This window comes from Vulpes lagopus, chromosome 11, assembly GCF_018345385.1.
Source record: "Vulpes lagopus strain Blue_001 chromosome 11, ASM1834538v1, whole genome shotgun sequence".
Taxonomy (NCBI): Eukaryota; Metazoa; Chordata; class Mammalia; order Carnivora; family Canidae; genus Vulpes; species Vulpes lagopus.
Genome location: NC_054834.1, coordinates 63,907,569 through 63,932,326, shown reverse-complemented (window position 1 = coordinate 63,932,326; position 24,758 = coordinate 63,907,569). Strand labels below are relative to the sequence as shown.

Sequence of the window (24,758 nt, the reverse complement as noted above, 5' to 3'; positions counted from 1 at the left end):
CCCGGGAGGAAGCCACAGTGGGGCGGCAGCTCTGGGACCCTGGAGTCAGCTCCCGCAGTAGCTCCGGGGCTCTCCGTCTGCAGGGCCTGGGGGCTCCGGGGCGGGGCCGCTGATCTGCTCAGTTCCAGGCAGGAGCGTCCTCGGGGTCCTGGGCCCTCCCGGCCTCTGCCTGTCCCGGGGGGAGGCCGGATCCTGGGCTGTGTCCCGGCGCCCTGTGCCCCGGGGCCTGCGCTGTTGGATTCGCGCTCCCGCCCCGCAGCCCCCTCCGCGGAGCCGCCGCCCGAGCCCCTCCGAGCTGCTCCGGGTCCCGCCGAGCGCTGCAGCCCTTAGGGAGCTCGGCGCATCTCCCTGGGGCGCAGGTGCCTGTTACTGTCCCAGGGAGCCCGAGGGCATCCCCGCCTTTCTGGGGATCCTGCTCCAATTCCCCGGGAGGCCTTTCCGCGGGGAAGGTCGGTGCAGCTCCTGCTCCTCCGGGACGGGGCTCTCCTGTCCTGGGGACACTCGCCCCGGCCTCAGCCCGGCTCCTCGGGGCCCCTCCCCCTTGGAGGCCTTTTGTTTCTTTATTTCTTTTTCCCCGTCTTCCTACCTTGATAGAAGCGCGAACTCTTCTCACTGTAGCGTTCCAGCTGGTCTCTCTTTAAATCTCAGGCCGAATTCGTAGATTTTCAGGATGATTGGATGGTTTTCTAGGTAATTTGTTGAGGACAGGTGACTTGGAGACCCTACTCTTCCGCCATCTTGCCCCTCCCCCCTATATCATGTGTTTGAATGTCAGAGGTAATATTTTTTTAGCCAATCACTGAGGTTTTAATGTGATTTAGTACAAAAATAGTGAGGAGGGCATGACTGGCTCAGACTTTTGATCTTTGGGTTGTGGGTCCAAGTCTTCTGTTGGCATGGAGATCACTTCTTAAGAAATATGAAAAGAGCGAATAGAATGCATTTACTATTGTATTTTACTAAATTATTCTTGATTTATGATTTATTTCTAGTTAATTTCTGTGTTTTCTTACTCATGTTTTCAAATCCTCCTGAAATCTAGACTTTCATTGTAATTTACTAATATACTGTAGTATTTTAATAAAACTTTCAATATTATTTTAAAACTTCTTTAACATTATTCTAGGATATTGAATTACCATATTAGTTTGCTTGTTCTATAGCCTTACTTTATTATCTGATTTTAGTAACTTTGGAGTTTTTAGTTTTCGTTTTTAAAGATTTATTTATTTATTTATTTATTTATTTATTTATTTATGAAAGAGTGTGTTGTGTGCGTGAGGTGAGAGACAGAGGGAGAGAATCTTCAAGCAGACTTGCCACTGAGTGTGGAGCATGATGTGGGGCTTGATCCCAAGACCCATGACATCATTACCTAAGCCAAATCAAGAATTAGATGCTTAACCCACTGAGCCACCCAGGTGCCCCTGATTTCAGTAACTTTGGAACACTTTATTTTTATTCTGCCACACATTATTCCTTCATACTACGATTAACCTTTGAACAATGTAGATTTGAAGTATGCCTGGATTTCTTTCGATAAATACAGTACTGTACTGTAAAGGTATTTTCTCATCTTTATGATTTTATTTTATTTTATTTTATTTTTATTTTTTTAAAGATTTTTTATTTACTTATTCATGATAGAAATAGAGAGAGAGAATGAGAGGCAGAGACACAGGCAGAGGGAGAAGCAGGCTCCATGCCGGGAGCCCAATGCAGGACTCCATCCTGGGACTCCAGGATCGCGCCCTGGGCTGAAGGCAGGCGCTAAACCGCTGAGCCACACAGGGAACCCCCTTTATGATTTTATTAATTACATTTTTTTGGTTTTGTTCCAGCTTACTTTATTATAAAAATACAGTATATTATATATAACATAAAATGTGTGTTAATAAACTGTTTATGTTGTCAATAAGACTTCTGGTCAACAGTAGGCTATGAGTAGTTTGAGAGATGAAGTTACAGACAGATTTTCGACTGGGAGTGGCAGGTCTAGTCTCCACGTTGTTCAAAGGTCAACTCTATAATATGACATTAATCCTTTTAGCTGCCTTTCCCCTCATGTTTAGATATGATGGGCATTTTGAGTATACATATATATATTCCCTTATATGTATATACGTATACATATACGTATATATGTATATATGTATGTGTATATATGTATATACATATGAGATATGTATATCTCATGTATATATGTATATCTCATATGTATATATGCATATATGTATATATCTCATATGTATATATGAGATATCAGGTAGCTTTTCAAGTTTTGTGCTCAAGGAATCTTGGGCATGTTTTTATAGTCTTGAAATATTCTTATTGTGTAACTAACTTAAGTCTCAGAGCTAAGCCTAATTCATTAACACCTCTACCTGAAGCTATTTTCCAAAGTGGTACTTTACACATTATATGTTGCTGTAGAAGTACTTTCTGAGACCTACATCTTTCAGAAACCCCCTCTCTCATTTTAAACTTTCCTCCCCAGGAATTCAACCCTCTTCAATGACTTTCAGCATTTTATTTCTCAAGGTAAAGCACTGTTCTTTTGGAAGGGAATATGTACTGCACATTTCTGAGATCCTCAACGATCTAGAGCATTAATAATTTTGGTCTCCTATGGTCTATTTGGGACATCTGATTGATCCTGGATGGTTGTAGGGAAGTCTTACATCTGCAAGTTGGGGCATATAAAGACTTTCCCATTTCACCAGCTTGATTTTGCTGGGATTACCACCCAGCAAATCATCCTCTCTTTCTTGTGACATGTTTTCAAAATTCCTAGGTTCTATGTATCATAGATCCTTTTAATAGTTCCCTTTCCATGTTAACCCTGTGCTTGGTGAAAGTGCTGATTTTGATATTATTCTGATGCTTTGAGGTGATTTAACACTTTAAAAATCTTTACTGTGGGATTAATAGAGATCTTCTGTTTTTCATCTTTGTCTTTTGCTGTTGCATTTATATTTCATTTTTAGGAAGTGTTTTGGAGGAACTTCTCTGTTTATTAATAAAAAATTATAATATTTTCTTCCCCCTTATTCAGGTTCTTTCTTTATCTTTTATTTTTTTATTTTGGATTTAATTTTTTAGAGCAGTTGTAGAGTCATAGCAAAATTAAGAGATTTCCCAAATACCTCTTATCCTCATGCATGCATTGACACATCATAGCTACCCATAGTCCACCATTTACCTTAGGGTTCATACCTGGTGTATATTCTATGAATCTGAAAACAATGTATAGACCTGAATTAATTATTATAGTCTTATACAGAGTGTTTTTAGCGCCCCCAAATTCCTCTGTGCTCGGCCTCTTCATCTTCCCTCTCCAAATCCCTGACAACCACTGATCATTTTACTGTGTGCAGAGTTTTGCCTTTTCCACAATATTATACTGTTGGAATCATCCAGCAAGTAGCATTTCAATTTTTAATAATAACTTTATTTTGTATTGGTGTTCAATTTGCCAACATACAGAATAACACACAGTGCTCATCCCGTCAAGTGCCCCCCTCAGTGCCCGTCACCCATGCACCCCCACCCCCCGCCCTCCTCCCCTTCCACCACCCCTAGTTCGTTTCCCAGAGTTAGGAGTCTTTATGTTCTGTCTCCCTTTCTGATATTTCCTACCCATTTCTTCTACCTTCCCTTCTATTCCCTTTCACTGTTATTTATATTCCCCAAATGAATGAGACCATATAATGTTTGTCCTTCTCCCATTGACTTATTTCACTCAGCATAATACCCTCCGGTTCCATCCACGTTGAAGCAAATGGTGGGTATTTGTCATTTCTAATGGCTGAGGAATATTCCATTGTATACCTAAACCACATCTTCTTTATCCATTCATCTTTCGATGGACACCGAGGCTCATTCCACAGTTTGGCTATTGTGGACATTGCTGCTAGAAACATGGGGTGTAGGTGTCCCGGCGTTTCATTGCATCTGTATTGTTGGGGTAAATCCCCAACAGTGCGATTGCTAGGTCGTAGGGCAGGTCTATTTTTAACTCTTTGAGAAACCTCTACACAGTTTTCCAGAGGGGCTGCACCAGTTCACATTCCCACCAACAGTGTAAGAGGGTTCCCTTTTCTCCACATCCTCTCCAACATTTGTGGTTTCCTGACTTAATTTTCCCCATTCTCACTGGTGTGAGGTGGTATCTCATTGTGGTTTTGATTTGTATTTCCCTGATGGCAAGTGATGCAGAGCATTTTCTCACGTGGGTATTGGCCATGTCTAGGTCTTCCTCTGTGAGATTTCTCTTCATGTCTTTTGCCCATTTCATGATTGGATTGTTTGTTTCTTTGGTGTTGAATTTAATAAGTTCTTTATAGATCTTGGAAACTAGCCCTTTATCTGATATGTCATTTGCAAATATCTTCTCCCATTCTGTAGGTTGCCTTTTAGCTTTCTTGTCTGTTTGTTTTGCTGTGCAGAAGCTTGTTATCTTAAAGAGTCCCAATAATTCACTTTTGCTTTTGTTTCCCTTGCCTTTAGAGGTGTATCTTGCAAGAAGTTGCTGTGGCCAAGTTCAAAAAGGGTGTTGCCTGTGTTCTCCTCTAGGATTTTGATGGAATCTTGTCTCACATTTAGATCTTTCATCCATTTTGAGTTTATGTTTGTGTGTGGTGAAAGAGAGTGGTCTAGTTTCATTCTTCTGCATGTGGATGTCCAATTTTCCCAGCACCAGTTATTGAAGAGACTGTCTTTCTTCCAGTGGTTAGTCTTTCTTGCTTTGGGGAATATTTGTTGACCATAAAGTTCAGGGTCCACTTCTGGATTCTCTATTCTGTTCCATTGATCTATGTGTCTGTTTTTGTGCCAGTACCACACTGCCTTGATGACTACACCTTTGTAGTACAACCTGAAATCTGGCATTGTGATGCCCCCAGCTATGTTTTTATTTTTTAAAATTCCCCTGGCTATTTGGGGTCCTCTCTGATTCCACACAAATCTTAAAATAATTTGTTCTAACTCTCTGAAGAAAGTCCAGGGTATTTTGATAGGGATTGAACTGAACATGTAAATTGCCCTGGGTAGCACTGGCATTTTCACAATATTAATTCTTCCAATCCATGAGCATGGAATACTTTTCCATCTCTTTGTGTCTTCCTCAATTTCTTTCAGAAGTGTTCTATAGTTTTTAGGGTATAGATCCTTTACCTCTTTGGTAAGGTTTATTCCGAGGTGTCTTATGCTTTTGGGTGCAATTGTAAATGGGATTGATTCCTTAATTTCTCTTTCTTCAGTCTCATTGTTAGCGTATAGAAATGCCACTGATTTCTGGGCATTGATTTTGTATCCTCCCACGCTACAAATTGCTGTTTGAGTTCTAGCAATCTTGGGGTGGAGGCTTTTGGGTTTTCTATGTAGAGTATCATGTCATCGGCGAAGAGGGAGAGTTTGACTTCTTCTTTGCCAATTTGAATGCCCTTAATGTCTTTTTGTTGTCTGATTGCTGAGGCGAGGACTTCCAGTACTATGTTGAACAGCAGTGGTGAGAGTGGACATCCCTGTCTTGTTCCTGATCTTAGGGGAACGGCTCCCAGTGCATCCCCATTGAGAATGATATTTGCTGTGGGCTTTTCGTAGATGGCTTTTAAGATGTTGAGGAATGTTCCCTCTATCCCTACACTCTGAAGAGTTTTGATCAGGAATGAATTCTATATTTGGTCAAATGCTTTCTCTGCATCTAATGAGAGTATCATATGGTTCTTGGTTTTTCTCTTGCTGATATGATGAATCACATTGATTGTTTAACGAGTGTTGAACCAGCCTTGTGTCCCAGGGCTAAATCCTACTTGGTCATGGTGAATAATTTTCTTAATGTACTGTTGGATCCTATTGGCTAGTATCTTGTTGAGAATTTTTGCATCCAAGTTCATCAGGGATATTGGTCTGTAATTCTCTTTTTTGGTGGGGTCTTTGTCTGGTTTCGGAATTAAGGTGATGCTGGCCTCATAGAACGAATTTGGAAGTACTCCATCTCTTTCTATCTTTCCAAACAGCTTTAGTAGAATAGGTATGGATTCTTCTTTAAACTTTTGATTGAATTCCCCTGGGAAGCCATCTGGCCCTGGACTTTTGTGTCTTGGGAGGTTTTTGATGACTGCTTCAATTTCCTCCCTGGTTATTGGCCTGGTCAGGTTTTTTATTTCTTCCTGTTCTAGTTTTGGTAGTTTGTGGCTTTCCAGGAATGCGTCCATTTCTTCTAGATTGCCTAATTTATTGGCGTATAGCTGTTCATAATATGTTTTTAAAATCGTTTGTATTTCCCTGGTGTTGGTAGTGATCTCTCCTTTCTCATTCATGATTTTATTAATTTGAGTCTTCTCTCTCTTTTTTTTAATAAGGCTGGCTAATGGTTTATCTATCTTATTAATTCTTTCAAAGAACCAACTCCTGGTTTTATTGATCTGTTCCACAGTTCTTCTGGTCTCGATTTCGTTGAGTTATGCTGAATCTTTATTAACTCTCTTCTTCTTCTGGGTGTAGGATCTATTTGGTGTTTTTTCTCTAGCTCCTTTAGGTGTAAGGTTAGCCTTTGTATTTGAGTTCTTTCCAGTTTTTGAATGGATGCTTGTATTGTGATGTATTTCCCCCTCAGAACTGCTTTTGCTATATCCCAAAGATTTTGAATGGTTGTATCTTCATTCTCATTAGTTTCCATGAATCTTTTTAATTCTTCCTTATTTCCTGGTTAACCCTTTCTTCTTTTAGCAGGATGGTCCTTAACCTCCACGTGTTTGAAGTCCTTCCAAATTCTTGTTGTGATTTACTTCTAATTTCAAGGCATTATGGTCTGAGAATATGCAGGGGACGATCGCAATGTTTTGGTATCGGTTCAGACCCGATTTGTGACCCAGTATGTGGTCTATTCTGGAGAAAGTTCCATGTGCACTTGAGAAGAATGTGTATTCAGTTGAGTTTGGATGTAAAGTTCTGTAGATATCTGTGAATTCCATCTGGTCCAGTGTATCATTTAAAGCTCTCGTTTCTTTGGAGATGTTGTGTTTAGAAGACCTAACAAATGTAGAAAGCGCTAGATTGAAGTCACCAAGTATAAGTGTATTATTATCAAAGTATTTCTTCAGTTTGGTTATTAATTGGTTTAAATATTTGGCAGCTCCCACATTCGGGGCATATATATTGAGGATTGTTAAGTCCTCTTGTTGGATAGATACTTTGAGTATGAGATAGTTTCCCTCTTCATCTCTCACTACAATCTTCAGGGTAAATTTTAGTTTATCTGATATAAGGATGGCTACCCCTGCTTTCTTTTGAGGACCATTCAAATGTAAATGGTTCTCCAACCTTTTATTTTCAGGCTGTAGATGTCCTTCTGTCTAAAATGAGTCTCTTGTAGACAGCAAATAGATGGGTCCTGCTTTTTTATCCAATCTGAAACCCTGCGCCTTTTGATGGGGTCATTAAGCCCATTCACGTTCAGAGTAACTATTGAAAGATATGACTTTAGTGTCATCATAATACCTATTCAGTCCTTGTTTTTGTGGATTGTTCCACTGGACTTCTTCTTAAAGGGGAATTTTAAGAGTCCCCCTTAAAATTTCTTGCAGAGCTGGTTTGGAGGTCACATATTCTTTCAGTTCCTGCCTGTCTTGGAAGCTCTTTATCTCTCCTTCCATTCTGAATGAGAGCCTTGCTGGATAAAGTATTCTTGGTTTCATGCTTTTCTCATTTAGGATCCTGAATATATCCTGCCAGCCCTTTCTGGCCTGCCAGGTGTCTGTGGAGAGGTCTGTTGTTACCCTAATACTCCTCCCCATAAAAGTCAGGCATTTCTTGTCTCTTGGTGCTTTAAGGATCTTCTCTTTATCTTTGAAATTTGCAAGCTTCACTATTAAATGTCGAGGTGTTGAACAGTTTTTATTGATTTTAGGGGGGGATCTCTCTATTTCCTGGATCTGAATGCCTGTTTCCCTTCCCAGATTAGGAAAGTTTTCAGCTAGGATTTGTTCAAATACATATTCTGGCCCTCTGGCCCTTGTGGCGCCCTCGGGAACCCCAATTAAACGTAGGTTTTTCTTCCTCAGGCTGTTGTTTATTTCCCTTTATCTGTCTTCATGGTCTCTTAATTGTTTGTCTCTTTTCCTCAGTTTCCCTCTTTGCCATGAACTGTCTTCTATGTCACTCACTCGTTCTTCTACCTCTGTAACCCTCGTCGTTAGGACTTCTAGTTTGGATTGCGTCTCATTCAATTGATTTTTAATTTCTGCCTGATTAGATCTAAATTCTGCAGTCATGAAGTCTCTTGAGTCCTTTATGCTTTTTTCTAGAGCCACCAGTAGCTGTATAATAGTGTTTCTGAATTGGCTTTTTGACATTGAATTGTAATCCGGATTTTGTAACTCTGTGGGAGAGAGGACTGTTTCTGATTCTTTCTTTTGAGGTGAGGTTTTCCTTGTAGTCATTTTGCTCAGTGCAGAGTGGCCAAAAACAAGTTGTATTGGGAAAGGAGAAAAAGAGAGGAGAGAAAGAAGGGAAAAAGAAAGAGAAAAAGAGAAAAGAGAAAGAAGAAGAAAAAGAGAAAGAAAAACAGGGTGGGGGAAGCAAACAGAAATCAAAAAGCAAAACAAAACAACAACAAAAAACAAACAAACAAAGAAGCAAACAAACAAACAAACAAAAACAGACGGGGGAGTATTTTCCAATTCTGTATATTTTAAGTCCCTTGACTTCCCCTGGAACCGGTCCGTGTCACTGGTCTTCTGGGGGAGGGGCCTGCTGTGCTGATTCTCAGGTGTTAGCACTTGGGGGAGCTGCTCTGCCCCTGCCTGGTGCAGGGCTCAGTGGGGGTTGTTCACCCCGTGAGGCCCCGGGAGGAAGCCACAGTGGCGGGGGCAGCTCTGGGACCCTGGATTCAGCCCTCGCAGTAGCTCCGGGGCTCTCTGTCTGCAGGGCCTGGACGCTCTGTCCTGGGCCACTGATCTGCTCAGTTCCAGGCAGGAGCGTCCTTGCTGTCCTGGGCCCTCCCGGCCTCTGCCTGTCCCGGGGGGAGGCCGGATCCTGGGCTGTGTCCCGGCGCCCTGTGCTCCGGGGCCTGCGCTGTTGGATTCGCGCTCCCGCCCCGCAGCCCCCTCCGCGGAGCCGCCGCCCGAGCCCCTCCGAGCTGTTCCCGGAGCCCCGCAGCCCCCTCCGCGGAGCCGCCGCCCGAGCCCCTCCGAGCTGCTCCGGGTCCCGCCGAGCGCTGCAGCCCTTAGGGAGCTCGGCGCACTCTCCCCGGGCAAGTAGCATTTCAGATGGGCTTCTTTCTCACAGTAAAACACATGTTTCCTTTTCATCTTTTCATGGCTTGGTAGCTTTTGTTTTTGGTTTGTTTGGGTTTTTTTCACTGTGTAATCTTTCATCGTCTGGAGTACCACAGTTATCCAGTCACCTACTGAAAGACATCTGGTTGCTTCCAGATAAAATTCTGGCAATTACAAATAAAGCTGCTGTGAGCATCTGTGTGCAAGTTTCTGTGTGAACCTATTTATTCTTTGATTAAATACCAAGGAATGTGATCTCTGGCTCACATGATAAGAGCATGTTTATTTAGCTTTGTAATTCCTTCCTCCTTTCTCTGTTATTGGTCATACATTTCCCTTATATAAGCATATATAAGAATGTATATACAGAAGATACATACATAAGCATATATGACTGAATGCATTGTTCTATTATTTTATTCTCTCATTTCACTGCATTCTCTCTTTTTTTTTTTTTTTGAATCCCTTCTGAGAAGTTGGATATGATTTTTATCTGTGTTCCTCCATAGCTGGATTGTGTTTTTCTCTAGCTTCTTTCAGAAGTTTTCTGTTTTTATTTTTTAATTTTTATTCTTTATTTTCTGTGGGTAGAAAAATGATATGCCAAAGAGTAATTTTTAGGGGATTTACCTTACTTGGTGTCCTCTGAACTTTCCAGACCTGGATCTGTGGCTTGGTGACTGAAAGTAATTTGAGGAAATCTTCAGTTATTATTGTTTCAAATATTTCTTCATTCCTTTACCACAACACACACACACACACACACACACACACACACACACACACTGGATAAATTACAACACAACAGAACATGTCTGTGACATTCACGTTCTCAAATGCCCACAGAGAGATTTTCTGTTGGATATTCTGTTTTGTTTGTTTTGCTTTTAAATCTCTGTTCTCTTTAATTTTCAGTTTTTGAAGTTTCTATTGATATATCCTCAAGTTCAGAGATTCTCCCCTCTGCTACATCAAGTACCCTAATAGGTCCATTAAAAGCATCAGTTGGTTTTTGCCCTTCTAGTATTTCTTTTTGGTTCTTTCTTAAGATTTTCATTTCTCTACTTAATATTGCTCATCTGTGCTCCCATGAAGTCAATTTGATCCATTATAATCCTTACTATATTAATCATAATTGCTTTAAAATCCCAATCTGATATTTAACACGAACATCCCAGCCAAGCCTGTGTGTCTTCAAAGAGGTTTAGTTTGAACTGGTAACCAGGCATGATGTGCTGGGTAAAAAGAACTGCTATAGATGGACCTTTAGTTACAATGTGTTTAGTTGCGGGAGTAGGGGACATGTTGTATAGTCTCAAGATTGGGTCTCAGTCTCTTAGTGAGCCTGTGCCACCAGGCTGTGAACTTCACAATTGTTCCTTAGTCTTATTCTTTCCCCTGGGGTGGGTCTGGATGTCTAGAATAAGCTGGAGTTGGGTATTTCTCTCCTCCTCTTTACTTAGGCTCTTATAAATACCCCAGCAGGCTAGGCACTGGTTAACTAATTTCTCCTGAAGACAGGCTTTGGCATTATTTCTTTAAAAAAAAAGATTTTATTTATTTATTCATGAGAGACAGAGAGAGAGAGAGAGAGAGAGAGAGAGAGAGAGAGAGAGAGAGAGGCAGAGACGCAGGCAGAGTTAGAAGCAGGCTTCATGCAGGGAGCCCAATGTGGGACTTGATCCCAGGTCTCCAGGATCACACCCTCGGCTGAAGGTGGCACCAAACCGCTTAGCCACCCAGGCTGCCCAGCTTTGACATTATTTCAGAGTAGTTCCTTCTTTCTCCTCCTGTTGGAAGCATATGAGTGGTTTCTCCAATATTTACTGTGGGAACCCTGGTCAGCTCCTGAAGGTAATTTCACAATATTGAGGCAAGGGGAATCCTATGTCTGGATACCCCTGAAATTTTTAAGTTTCATTGTTGATCACACTCTACTTTCAGCAATTTGTCAGTTATACTTCAGGTGTTCTTCTGTAGGCATTGGTTCCTAGGGTGTTTCTTCCCCTAGTTTCTGTGCAGGTAAGATTTGACTCCCTATATTTGCCTGTGTCTTTAATCTTGGAGGTCGCTGCTTGCCCTGTACTTCCTTCTCTTTAAGGATCCAGGAAGAGTTACTGATTTTTTTAGTGTGTTCAGCTTTTTTACTTGTTGATAAAACAGAGTGGTGTCTTCCAGGCTCCTAACCTACAGAACTAGAAACCAGAAGTCTCCAATTAGTAGACTATTTACTCAGATGTCTGGTAACATATGTTGTCTGTCCATGGCTACAAGAGGATCACTAAAAGGAATTCTTAATGTCATGTTACATCACTTTATTCAACTTTTTTCCACCATCATCATAGAGATGTACTGCACAACCTCTAAAATATGCCCAACACCCTCCTTGCAACATCCCACTTTACCTTTTTTCTTAGTTTTACTTCTATCCTTGTTTATAGTTCCCCAACATCATTTTTCTGATTCTCCCCAACTTAGCCCTCAGAAGTATTTTTGAACAGATAAACACATGAATGATTATCATTTTACTATCCCACAGTTCATTTGCTTATCTATAAAGTGGGAGATTATTCATGAGATCTATTATTTCTAATCCAACTGCTCATCAGAAGCATCTGGAGAATTCAGGAAAAATAAATTTTTGACCGTCCTCCTTTGTCTACCAATGTTAAATTTCTGTATTCAGGTTTAAGGGCTGTGTGTGTGTGTGTGTGTGTGTGTGTGTGTGTGTAGGGATATAGATATACACATATTACCACATCATATAACTATGTCATCAATTAGTACTCAGGAATCACAATATTGTGTAACTTCTGGAGTTTTTCCAAGCTTTCAATGTCTATGTCTTCTATTCCATATACTTATGGCATCATACTTTTCTTATCTTTTGAATATATTCATTTCAATAAGCCCAAAGTTTATCTTTTATTCTTTGTATGTAGCACTTGATAATGTGAACAGAGTAAAACTATAATGAATGAAATGAAGTTGGATTACTCTAAATCCATGTGCTGTATCTTACAAAAAATGTAGTGTAATTTTACATTTTAAAGTTTACCATGTATACTGATTTATTGCAACATAAATAAGTTATATTGCCAAGATGAGAGAACTAAGCCTCAAACAAGCTTAAATACTAACCCAGTGTCAGAGATATTATATAAAATAACATCTCATGTCTAAAGAGTATTAAACATATATTGTGTGTATTACATGTATTTTATATTACACATACATATATTACATGTATATTATATATATATTATTATATATTAAATAGACATATAATACATATACATATATTATATATGTGTATATTATTGTATGCCATATATTATACATATATATGTAATGTGTAAGTAGTACATACATATATGTATGTGTGTGCATGTTACATATATATAACTTATACATATATATACTTAGTACTTTATTGAGGTATAACTGATGTAAAATGCTGTACCTATTTAATATACATCACTTGAAGCATTTAAGGATAAGTATACATCTATGAAAACATCACCACCAGGCCATAACATATCCTCACATCCTCACATCTCTAAGTTTCCTCTGCTCTCTTTGTTGCTCTCATTTTATAGTAAAAACATTAGCATAAGATTTACCCTCTTGGCAAATTTTAAGTATATGCCACAATGTTATTAATTATAGTCACTATTCCAACACTTACTTAACAAATAATTAAACATTGTATCCTTTGACTGTGAGTTCTCCATTTCCTCCATTCTCCAGCCCCTGGAAACCACCATTACACTCTCTGATTCTGAGTTTCACTATTTTAGATAGCTCATAGAAATGAGATTATGCACTGTTGGTCCTTCTGTGTCTTACTTATTCACTTAGCAAACATCCTCCAGGTCCATTCATGTTGCAAATGGCAGGATTTCCTTTATTATGAAGGTTGAATAATATTCTCTTGTGTGTGTGTGTGTGTGTGTGTGTGTGTGTGTGTGTATATATATATATATATATATATATATGACTTTTTCTCTATTATCTTACCATAAATAGACATTATAAGATTGTTTCCATATCTTGGGTATTCTGATTAATGTTGCAGTGAATGTGCAAGTGCTCCTCATGGATTTTGATTTCAGTTCCTTTGGATAAATCCCAAGAAGTGATTGTTAGATTATATGGTAGTTTTATTTTTAATTTTTTGAGGAATTTCCATGCTGTTTTCCATAATGGCTGTATCAATTTCCATTTCTATCAGCAGTGGGCAAGTTTCCCTTAATGGGGAACCACATCCCCATTTTTTTTCTTGACAGCCACCCTACCAGGTGGAAGGTGATATCCAATTGTAGTCTTGATTTGCATTTGGTAAAATATCCGTGCTAACTGAAGCAATTCAAAGATTCAGTGCAATCATTATCAAAATATAAAAATACCAACATAAATAGAAAAAAAAACATTTCTATAATTCATGAGGTACCAAAAAAGACCTCGAACATGCAAAGAAATTTTGGGCAAGAGGAACAACACTGGAGTCATCACCCTTCCTAGTTTCAAAATATATTACAAAGCTAAAGCAACTGAACTGTATGATATTGATATAAAAACAGACACATAAAACAATGCAGCAGAATGAAGAGCCCAGAATAAACCCACCCATATACAGCCAATTGATCTTCAAGAAGAGTGTCAATACTACACAATGGTAAATGAATATCACTTCAACAATTGTGTTGGAAAACTGGATATTCACTTGCAAGAGAATAAAACCCAACCCTTGTCTTAGACCATGCACAAAAGTAAAACTCCTTAAAAAAAATCATATGGGTGAAGAAGCTTCATGACATTGGACTTGGAATGATTTCATTGATATGGCACCATAAACGCAGGCAAAAAAAAGCAAAATTAGATGAGTGAGAATACATCAAATTAAAAATCTTCTCAAAAAAAAAAAAAAACCAATCAACAGAGGGAAAAGGCAATTTACAGAATGGGAGAAAATATTTACACATTACTTGAACAGACATCTCCAGAAAAGACATACAAATGGCCAACAGACCAGTATAAAAAATACTGAACATCACTAATCATCAGGAAAATGCAAAACTAAAGCATTGTTATAAATTCGATATGGAAGGACTCTATGTATTCAATAAATAATAATATGTAGTGAATTGTTCCAGAATCATTTTCTTTTTTATTAGTGAGAAAATCACCATGTATGTATTTTGAACGAGAAGATAATTGGATCATATTCCCCTTGGGGCATCTCGTGTGGTTTCAACAACAGTCGTATTCGTGAATATAAGCGCTCTAAGTTAATCATATCTGTGATGCATCTAACTTTGACTTTGCTGTTGCACAGGTAAGAGAAAATTTCAGGTCATTTACAGAATGTTTCAAAGGTGGGATCTAAAATATCAAGGTCAAACATGTTATAAATCCCCAATACTAAGCCCTTTAGATTGTTACTATTGCACAGGTGAATAAATAAAACAAAGAAAATAGAAATTAATGAATTTATGTTTGTAGAGACAATTAAGAGTGCTCCAAATTGAATCTTGCTTTCATTTTTTGATGGAAGACAGAGTAGTTTGCAGCAAGAACAGTCAGGAAAATGTATCACTGGAGGCCAAGAAAGCCTTTGACCTATTCACTTATATTGGAGCATATATTTTGCTATGATGAGGAAAACAATTATCTTTTTATTTTGCTAGCTCTGTGAGGTCAAAGCCACTTTGATTTGTTGCTTTTTCATAATGTTTTTCTAGTCTTGGAGTTTAAACATTATCTAAATATTTATCAAGAATCATATTTTAGGGTGCATTGATTGGCTCAGTCGTCTGAGTGTCTGCCTTAGGCTCAGGTCATGACTCCAGGGTCCCAGGATCAAGTGCCTGCATTGGGGTCCTGACTGTGTGGGGATTCTGTTTCTCCCTCTGCTCTGTCTGTCTCTCATGAATAAATAAATAAAATATTTAAAAAGAATCATATTGTATTCCAGTAGAGGTGGCTTGTGAGGTCAGTTAACAGAGTGAAGCCATGGTGTAACAGGAGATAGTGTAAAATAGTAAAAAGTGCATGCACTAGGAGTGGCACATGAGAGTGAATCTGGGCTCCAAGCCTGAAATAAAGTAATACACCAAAGTCTGTTTCTACCACAGGTGTTCAATACACAGCTGTTACTTTTCTTCTCTTTTGCAAACAGTGTTGCAATGTTGAGCCAAATATATTTGGAATTTTCTGTCCTCTAATACAATTGTATTTTTTGAAGGTGGCTTTACCTTAATTTTAACAGTTGGAGTTGTATTAAATTCCTCAAGAATCATAGTCATTTTCTCTCTCTGAGTCCTTTCAATATATTCTGACATTTACTTATATTTAATATGAGTTTTATTTGGACATCTAGTCAAATTCCTGTTTCAAGAGAATCCAGCTAAAGTTCTTAACATTATAGTCTTCCCCTATCTTATTTGCCCAAGTAAACTTAAGCCCACTGTAATGTAACAAATGGATTCATGGTGATGTATGTATGTGTATTTTTGGTATAAGCAGATCCCACAATTGACAAAACTTCTTTACTCTCTAAAGAATAATACAGACTTAAAGAGTAAGAAAAAATCATAATGAAAATAAGAGTCATTGGATTTAATCCTGAGAGAATAATGTTTTAGTGTGTATTAAAAATCACTAAAACAATATATCATATATAGCTGAAGAATGAAATATTTGGTTCAGGGCTCTGGAAATGTTGATTTTTTAATGATTATTTAAAATAGTAATTTCATGACCCAATATTTGCTAATTATTTAAAAATAAGTACATCTGATTACAAACATTCAATTATAAGACCATCTTAAATTTGCTGTATGTTTTATTTATTGCTTTATACATTTAATGAGTCTGCCTGCCTTTATTTATTTATAAAGAAAGAAAGAAAGAAAGAAAGAAAGAAAGAAAGAAAGAAAAAAGAAAGAAGAATATTATTTTGTCTGCTTCATCATTAAAATACATTACTATTTTTCAGAAGAGAAGTAAACTTCAAAATGAAAACCTAACATCACACAGGTCTTTTATTCATGAACATGGCTATTGAATTCACACTTTCAGATTCTAAATCCTGTGTTGTCTTGAACAAGGCATATCACTGAACTGATGTCAAAAATTGCATTGGGGCTGATCTTCTTGCAACTCCCAGTCAGACTTAAAAAATTATATATATATATATATATATATATATATATATATATATATATATTTCATCATATTCATCAAAGTTCGCATTTCATTTCTTTTGAATGTAGCTTTTACTTCAGATACATAAACTCTTTCACCCCTTGTCTAAATAAACACTTGACTTAATAAATATTAAGGTCATATTGTTCCCTATGGCTTTTTAAAATAAGAATAAAAAACATATGAAGTTTGCCCTATCAAGTCACTGAGACATTTTAATTAAATTATACATTTAAAAGCATTTTTAAATATGAGAGTCACTCAAAATAATCATTTAATTGGATTACATAACTTGTGGGTTCTAATTTGTTTCGTCTATATTTTTTTATTTCTAATACATACGATTCAATCTAAAAACCTGCTTTCTTGATTATTTTATATGAGTATTTTTTTTGTTTTCTTTGCCTTTAATTTTTCCAGTAACTCTATTAAAATGTTTTCTACTAATACTGACAATTTTTTGAGGCATTCCTAATTTTGTCTTTTTCACAAGGTTGTTGGGATGTTCCTTCTGCTTCCATCACTATATGGCTCTCTCTCTTACTGATGGGATCCATGTCAATGCATTGAAACAAGAGCTTGACTTAAATTATGGATTTAAATAAAGCATACATTTTTATTTGCAGCAGATCATGTACTCTCAAGACTGATTTAAATTCAATGTGAGTGACTATATTAAAAAAATTAAAAAAGAAAAATAAATAAAGAAAGCAGAAAGAAAGAAAGAAAGAAAGAAAGAAAGAAAGAAAGAAAGAAAGAAAGAAAATAAAGAATGACTTCAATAAAACTTATCCTTTAACTTGTGAATATAATTGGCTAATTGAAACTCTGGATTCAAATGTTGGTCTGACTCCTGATTTTTTAACAATAGGATTATCCAGGAAAGAGTCCTATTTCTTTTTTCATTTTTTCCTATTTTTTCGCTCTTGAATATTTTATGTCTTGGTGTATTATTCATTTTGTTGTTATATTTTAATTACTGTTTTTTTAATGAACAGCTTACTTGTAACTCTTAGTTAATAAGTGTACAGTTGTTATTTCACTAGTAATAAATAATACCTAGATAAGAATAATATTAAAAACATATTATATAGATTTTCAGAATAATTTTTTTCTTTTTCACCCATTTTTGAAGGAGTCAAAAAGCATATAGAAATTAGATATCCAGAAATAAAACCTATAAGCATATATCCAGTCAAAAAAGAAATAATTTGAATGAAATATAAGTGGTCATATAATTGCTTAATTCAATCATGTCCTATTATCCTGAAAAAAAAAAATCTTAGTTTTGTCAGATACACTCAAGATCCTATAGAGGTAGAAAATTTTTACAGCTTAGCTCACAAAATATTACTGCTCTATAGAATCAACAAAATTTAGGAATGGCCAGGTGGCTCAGCAGTTGAGTATCAGACTTCAGCTCAGGGCTTAATCCTGGGGTCCAGGATCCAGTCCTGCATCTGGCTCCCTGCAGGGAGCCTGCTTCTCCCTCTGCCTGTGTCTCTGTCTCTCTTTGTGCCTCTTATAAATAAATAAATAAATAAATAAATAAATAAATAAATAAATAAATAAAATCTTTAAAAAAAGAACCAATATAATTTAACATGTTCTATGTTTAACATAATTTTGAAGATTCAATCTTATTAACATATTTTGTCTTTCAATATTTGCCCCAATATTTTATTATAAATATTAACATTCCCATTCTACAGGTGAATAGGTTATAACTGATTATTTTACACAATGACTGAAAGGTCTAGAATGCTGAGATTTTATTCCAATGTCTGTACACTGATACACTTTTTGCATGTATAGATGCTGAAGGAAATTATTTTTTAGCCAATCATGTGGTGGTTTACTGTGACTTAATATGAAAACAGCTAATAAAATGCAGTGGCAAATTAGCCCATTGACCTGATTGTTTTAGAAATGAAAGGGATTAAGCCAGTGAGTGAACACCCATATCTTCCACTTGATTCTGCAGCAAGTAGTATGAACATTTGATCATTTTGTCATTGTCTTCTGATCTACAACTGGGAAATTTTACATTGCCAAAAAATAAATATGAGGGCATAACACATGTTCCCTTCAGTTAAAGTATTGAATCACAATATTGTTTATTCTTTTTCTAGCGAATAGATTATTTTATGAATATCTTCAAGTTTTTTCCCTGAAGTGTCAACATGAAAAATGTCACTGAAGTTACTACATTTGTACTAAAGGGCTTCACAGACAAACTTGAGCTACAGATCATCTTATTCTTCCTGTTTCTAACAATCTATGTCTTTACTCTGATGGGAAATTTAGGACTGGTTGCATTGGTCATTGGGGATTCCCGGCTCCACAACCCCATGTACTATTTTCTGAGTGTATTATCATCTGTGGATGCCTGCTATTCTTCAGTAATTACCCCAAATATGCTAGTAGATTTTATGTCAAAGAATAAAGTCATTTCATTCCTTGGATGTGCAGCACAGATGTTTCTTGCTGTTACTTTTGGGACCACAGAATGCTTTCTCTTGGCTGCCATGGCTTATGATCGCTATGTAGCAATCTACAACCCTCTCCTATATTCTGTGAGCATGTCACCGAGAGTCTATGTGCCACTCATCATTGCTTCCCATGTTGGTGGCATTTTGCATGCTTCTGTACACACAGTGGCCACGTTCAGCCTATCCTTCTGTGCATCCAATGAAATTAGACATGTCTTTTGTGACATCCCTCCACTACTTGCCATTTCTTGTTCTGACACCCACACAAACCAGCTACTGCTCTTCTATTTTGCGGGATTTATTGAGATAACTACTATACTGGTAGTCCTGATCTCCTATGGTTTCATTGTCTTGGTAATTCTGAGGATGCATTCTGCTGAAGGCAGACGAAAAGTCTTTTCTACATGTGGCTCTCACTTAACTGGAGTGTCAATTTTTCATGGTACAGTTCTCTTCATGTATGTGAGACCAAGTTCCAGCTATGCCCTGGACCATGACATGATAGTGTCAATATTTTACAGCATTGTGATTCCCATGCTGAATCCTATCATCTACAGTTTGAGGAACAAAGATGTAAAAGATGCAATGCAGAAAGTGTTTAGGAAAAATTGATTTGTCAACAAAGTATATTTTCACAGTAAAAATTAAATTAAAAAATGAGTGATGCTTTCTCTACATTTCAATATCAGGAAGATATGATGAAAATGTTTTGTTTTAGCTTATTAATGTATTCTTGCTTTCCTTGGATATTTTTTTCTCCCTAGGTATTTTAAAATAAAGATCATAGTCAATCCTCTGCTCATACTATTTTCATATGCAGAAAATGTATATTATTCATTTTCTTTTTAAATTTTCCTGATGATATATGTATATACACATACACTTATATATGTATGTGTACACACATATATGTTTGTAGAAGCTACTGATGGGTATAACACAAATGCACACATGGGTGCGTATGTATGTAACCTTTACTTTGCAATGTTGTATACTATTTTCTTCCATCTCTGTATTACCTGAATGTATAAACTATAATATCTGCAATTATAAATAACACTATATCTGACTAGCTTGATCAACTATCACCTAATTGGTAGCAAAGCCACATCTCACATAATTCCAGCCCACTTTCCATGGAGTCATTGGTTCAGATTCTAGTTCAGAGAACTCTGATCCATCATTAGACCCATGCATTGGCAGCAGTCTAGTCCCAGACTATGATTCAGGGATCACAGGCAGTATGTTCAAATCCCTGTAGTTTCTGACACACTATTTGTGATGATGTGTTTCTCCCTTTTGTGTTATTTTTTACAGAGCATGGGCAATAAAATGCTTTAATTTTGGGATGCCTGGGTGGATTAGCGGTTGAGTGTCTGCGTTTGGGTCAGGGTGTGCCCTGAGTCCTGTGATTGAGTCCCGCATCAGGCTCCCTGCATGGAGTCTGCTTCTCCTTCTGCCTATGTCTTATGAATAAATAAAATCTTTATAAAAAAAAGAAGTTTATCACTTTTGAAAAAATGCTTTAATATCTCAAGAAAACAAAGTCTAAGCATTAGCATTTATTGAGATCAGATCACACTTACATTCAAGAATGACAAAAAGAAGTACAATTTGGAAAGTAAGGCAAAACTGGCTGGCACATTTGACTCTTCCCAGAACTAAGTCCAATTATTCCTATGAGATCCTTGAAGGCTTGGCCCAGTTCAGCTTTTAGTTCTGTTTTCCTTTGACCTTCACTCTCTGATGCCCTTGCAGATTCACCACTCCTCAGTGCCCAGGACCAAGAATCAAGGTACAAAAGAGAGTCCCTTCTATTGTATGCTTTGCCCTCTTTCCAGTAGATATTATTGCCATTGCAAAGATATGTCTCCTTCAAGGATAATTTTAGGTTGTGATGTTCTCTCTTCTTTCACTTTTATATATTAATCTTTAATTATTGTTTTTTTAAAACTATTTTCTTAAGGGAGTGTCTGTATTCTTTAATTCCAACAGGGCATTCTCCTTAGAATTAGAGTCCAGCCTAGGGGCACCTGGATTTCTCAGTAGGTTAAGCCTCTGCCTTTGGCTCAATTCATGATCCCAGGGTGTTAGGATGGAACCCCATGTCAAGCATCCTGCTCAGCAGGGAGTCTGTTTCTCCCTTTCCCTCTGCTCTTCCCCCCTACATATTCAGTCATTCTCTCTCTCTCTCTCTCTCTCTTTTTCAAATAAATAAATAAAATATTTTTTAAAAAGTTGAAAGAATTAGAGTCCAGCCTAAATATATTTCTCTAGAGTGGATTAGTATTTCTCTAAAGGACTAAATAACAACTCACCAGTTAGTATACAGAACATTTCTTATCACCATATATTCCCACCATGATATCTCTGCATTTATTTTCTCCTGTTTACAAGGCTCTTTCCATTGCTATTCACATGGTTCCTTTCTTCAAGCACAAAACTAAAATATGGTCACTGATAAGCATTATCCTTGCATATCTAAACCATGCAAATAAAGAGTGACTGTGTGTGTATTTATGATTCAGCATTAAAGAGATCTTTAAATGCAACTCATAATCACTAAAATAGATACATTTTATGCTTTAAAATTGTGAAGAAGATCTGGGGATGCCTGGGTGGCTCGGTGGTTGAGTGACTACCTTCGGCCCAGGGTGTGATGCTGGAGAACTGGGATCGAGTCCCACGTCGGGCTCCCTGCATGGAAACTCCTTATCTCTCTGCCTATGTCTCTGCCTCTCTCTCTCTGTGTCTCTCTTGAATAAATAAATATAATCTTTAAAAAAAATAAAATTGTGAAGGTCTGAATGAAAAAAATAATCACAAATATAGTAAAAGAAATAATAATAAACTCAAGAAAATAAAAGTAATTATGCATCTAGTTCAAATAATAAATAATAGACTAAAATTCCATAGAATTATGAACAAAGAATACACACAGACAATTCACAAGAAAAGAAAGTTCTTTAGACCAATCCATATACATTACCTTAATAGCCATTAGGGAAATGTGAATGTAAAATGATGTAAAACACTTTTGCACACTTATACCACTGACAGACATTGAAAAGTCTGGGACTATCAAATGATATCTTCTTATGAGAAGATAAAGGAAACATTTGCAGTCTGCCTGTAGGAATATGTCTGTGTGCCCTGCTTACAAACACCCTGAAAGGTGAAAGTTTGGATCTACTAATGGTCCTATTCCGTCTTAGAATTTTATTTGCTTGACCAAAGTATGTTTTTATACAGCACACGCAGAACTTAGGAAATGGAAAATATATCTTGTGCAATAAATATAAGCTTTAAGTAAGAGATTAAACTGTAAAATTAAGTACCAATAACAATGGAAAGTGTAAAACTATTTTTTTTAAATACAATGTTATGGGGATGCTGAACAGATGAGAAATTTCAGAGTTGATGAAGGAATGGAAGTACTGTTAACTCACCAGGGTAAAGACTATCAGCCACATGACAGACAAGTGACAACTTACAGAGGAAGTAACAAGCTGCCTTTGGTTACTTGGACTCTAGTAAGAACCACAAGGATTTCAACATGAAGAACATGAAGACTCCTAACTCTAGGAAACGAACTAAGGGTGGTGGAAGGGGAGGAGGGCGGGAGGTGGGGGTGAATGGGTGACGGGCACTGAGGGGGGCACTTGACGGGATGAGCACTGGGTGTTATTCTATATGTTGGCAAATTGAACACCAATAAAAAATAAATTTATTATTTTAAAAATGCAAAATACATCAATAATTTTATATTGTTTATGTATGGATATGATATTTGGAACATATTGAGCTTAATAAAATACATTATCAAAATTAAAAAAAAAAAGAAAATTCCACACACAAAAAATGAAATAAAATGTTATCAGTTTAATTATAATATGTATACATGTGTAAGAAAAGATCACAAGATTATATGAAAACTTCATTTTCCATCAAACAATTTTAATTAAAAATCAGGAAATGACCAGGAATATGATGGGTAACTTCAGAATTTCAGTAAAACAATTGGTAGTATTTTCACAGTGATGTACATTTTATGTTTATGGTATATATCATCTCTATCTTATGCAGATACACCAGGGCTTGTTCTCAACATGAGAATAGAAGCTTTGCATTCAGTTCTATTCCCAATATTCACAGTAAAGGGGAACATTAGGGCCAGAATCCCCAGTTTCCCAAATGTTGGATTTTCTCCACCCCAGGGCCAGCAGCCACATTTCTGAAAAGATTACAGGGGACAATTCAAAACAAACAAATAGTGGAATAATTGCCCATGATTGCTACTTAGTAAAATAATCTAAGTACATCCCTAGGCTATCTAATATTTTCACTCTGTAGGTATAATTCTTGTGTGGAGACTTCATTAATTGGTCTTTCTTTCCCTGGAGAATCAAAACTTTATCTGGGAATTTCTGTTTTCCTGTGTAGGGACCGGATCCATAAACAAGTTTACTTCAGTGTTGGGCCTTCAGGGATTTCAGACACTTGTAAATCTCTTCAGTGTGCAGAACCTTTGCAATGGGTCTCAGCAGATCTCTGGGTCAGGTAGGTTCACCCCAACAGTTTACTTAGTACTCATCCTGGATGTGAAGACCAAGTATCTTGGGAGCTTTATGGATTCAAGTTAGACTCAGGACTGTACTGATATCTGCTCTATTCACTTTTCCTGATGGCTAACTGGAAGGGAAGGGAAATGACTCCAACAATGGTGCCCAGAATCCCTGCCGATAAACACAACAGCATGGGTATCTCTGCAGAATAACAAAGAATCATTATGAGGATTCTATTTTTCATTAGGATAAGAGGAATGTTTCTGCCTTAGAGCTTGTACAATTGATGTTTTAGAAGGCACTCTACATCAGACAGGAAGCTTCTTATATGTCTTTGAAATAGATTTCTTCTCCAAGAAAGACCTACTAAATTGCTTAATATCAAGAAAAATGTTTCTCTCCTTCTGGTTGTTCACATTGCCAAGGTGATGAATCTAACAAGGAAAGGTTCCCTGGTGTCAACCAGAAGGCTTTCAGTTGCTGGTGGACACTGCCAGGTCATGTCAAGATGCAGTTTATCTCAAACACAACTCAGGTTTAAATAAGTTTAAGACAAAATTAAACAATTAGAGACCAATGGAACATCTCTTAAAATCATTTCAGAAGATTACTTATAAATATTTTCAATATTATTTCTCAGCCAAAATGTAATATAAATGCTTAACATTAGGTATATTATTTATTTATTTATTTATTTATTTATTTATTTATTTATTTATTTTTATTTTAGAGAGATAGAGAGAAGAAGTGGGAGGAGCAGAGAGAGAATATCAATCAGATTCTGCACTAAGCAAGGAGTCCCACTCAGGGCTGGATCTCAGGAACGTGAGATCAAGACCTGAGTTGAAACCAAGAGTTGAATGCTTAACCAATGGCACCACCCTGGCACCTCAACATTATGTACATCTTTAAAGTTCTTTTTATGACATTTTATTTTGATAGATTCATAAAATATTTCTTTTCCAAAGCAAACTTGAAAAAATATGTGTAAAAAACTAACATAGCTTTATCAGAAACAAATCTGAAACCATCCTGAATTAATAAGAGAAAAGTACTTTATTTCAGTGGCATACTTACCAAGAGAAAAAACTACCAAGCTTTGACATTAGTAATATTGCTTTAGAAGAAGGAATTAATAACAGGTAATGTTTCATGCAAATATGTTTTTTAAAAGTTAATTGCATGAATTCATAGCTCAGAATCCACAATGA

At 37.0% G+C, this 24,758-nt stretch overlaps 1 protein-coding gene across 1 annotated transcript; it reads left to right on the top strand.

Annotated features, from left to right (window-relative positions):
* The first annotated feature begins 18,673 nt into the window (after positions 1-18,673).
* LOC121472235 (olfactory receptor 5T2-like) lies at positions 18,674-19,594 on the top strand. The gene has a single exon (XM_041723462.1). It carries the CDS (start codon positions 18,674-18,676, stop codon positions 19,592-19,594), a length of 921 nt encoding a protein of 306 aa, XP_041579396.1.
* Positions 19,595-24,758: the final 5,164 nt, after the last annotated feature.

Bases quoted from the DNA above. Each gene is read 5' to 3' on its own strand.
- LOC121472235 (XM_041723462.1), top strand. From the start codon at position 18,674: ATGAAAAATGTCACTGAAGTTACTACATTTGTACTAAAGGGCTTCACA.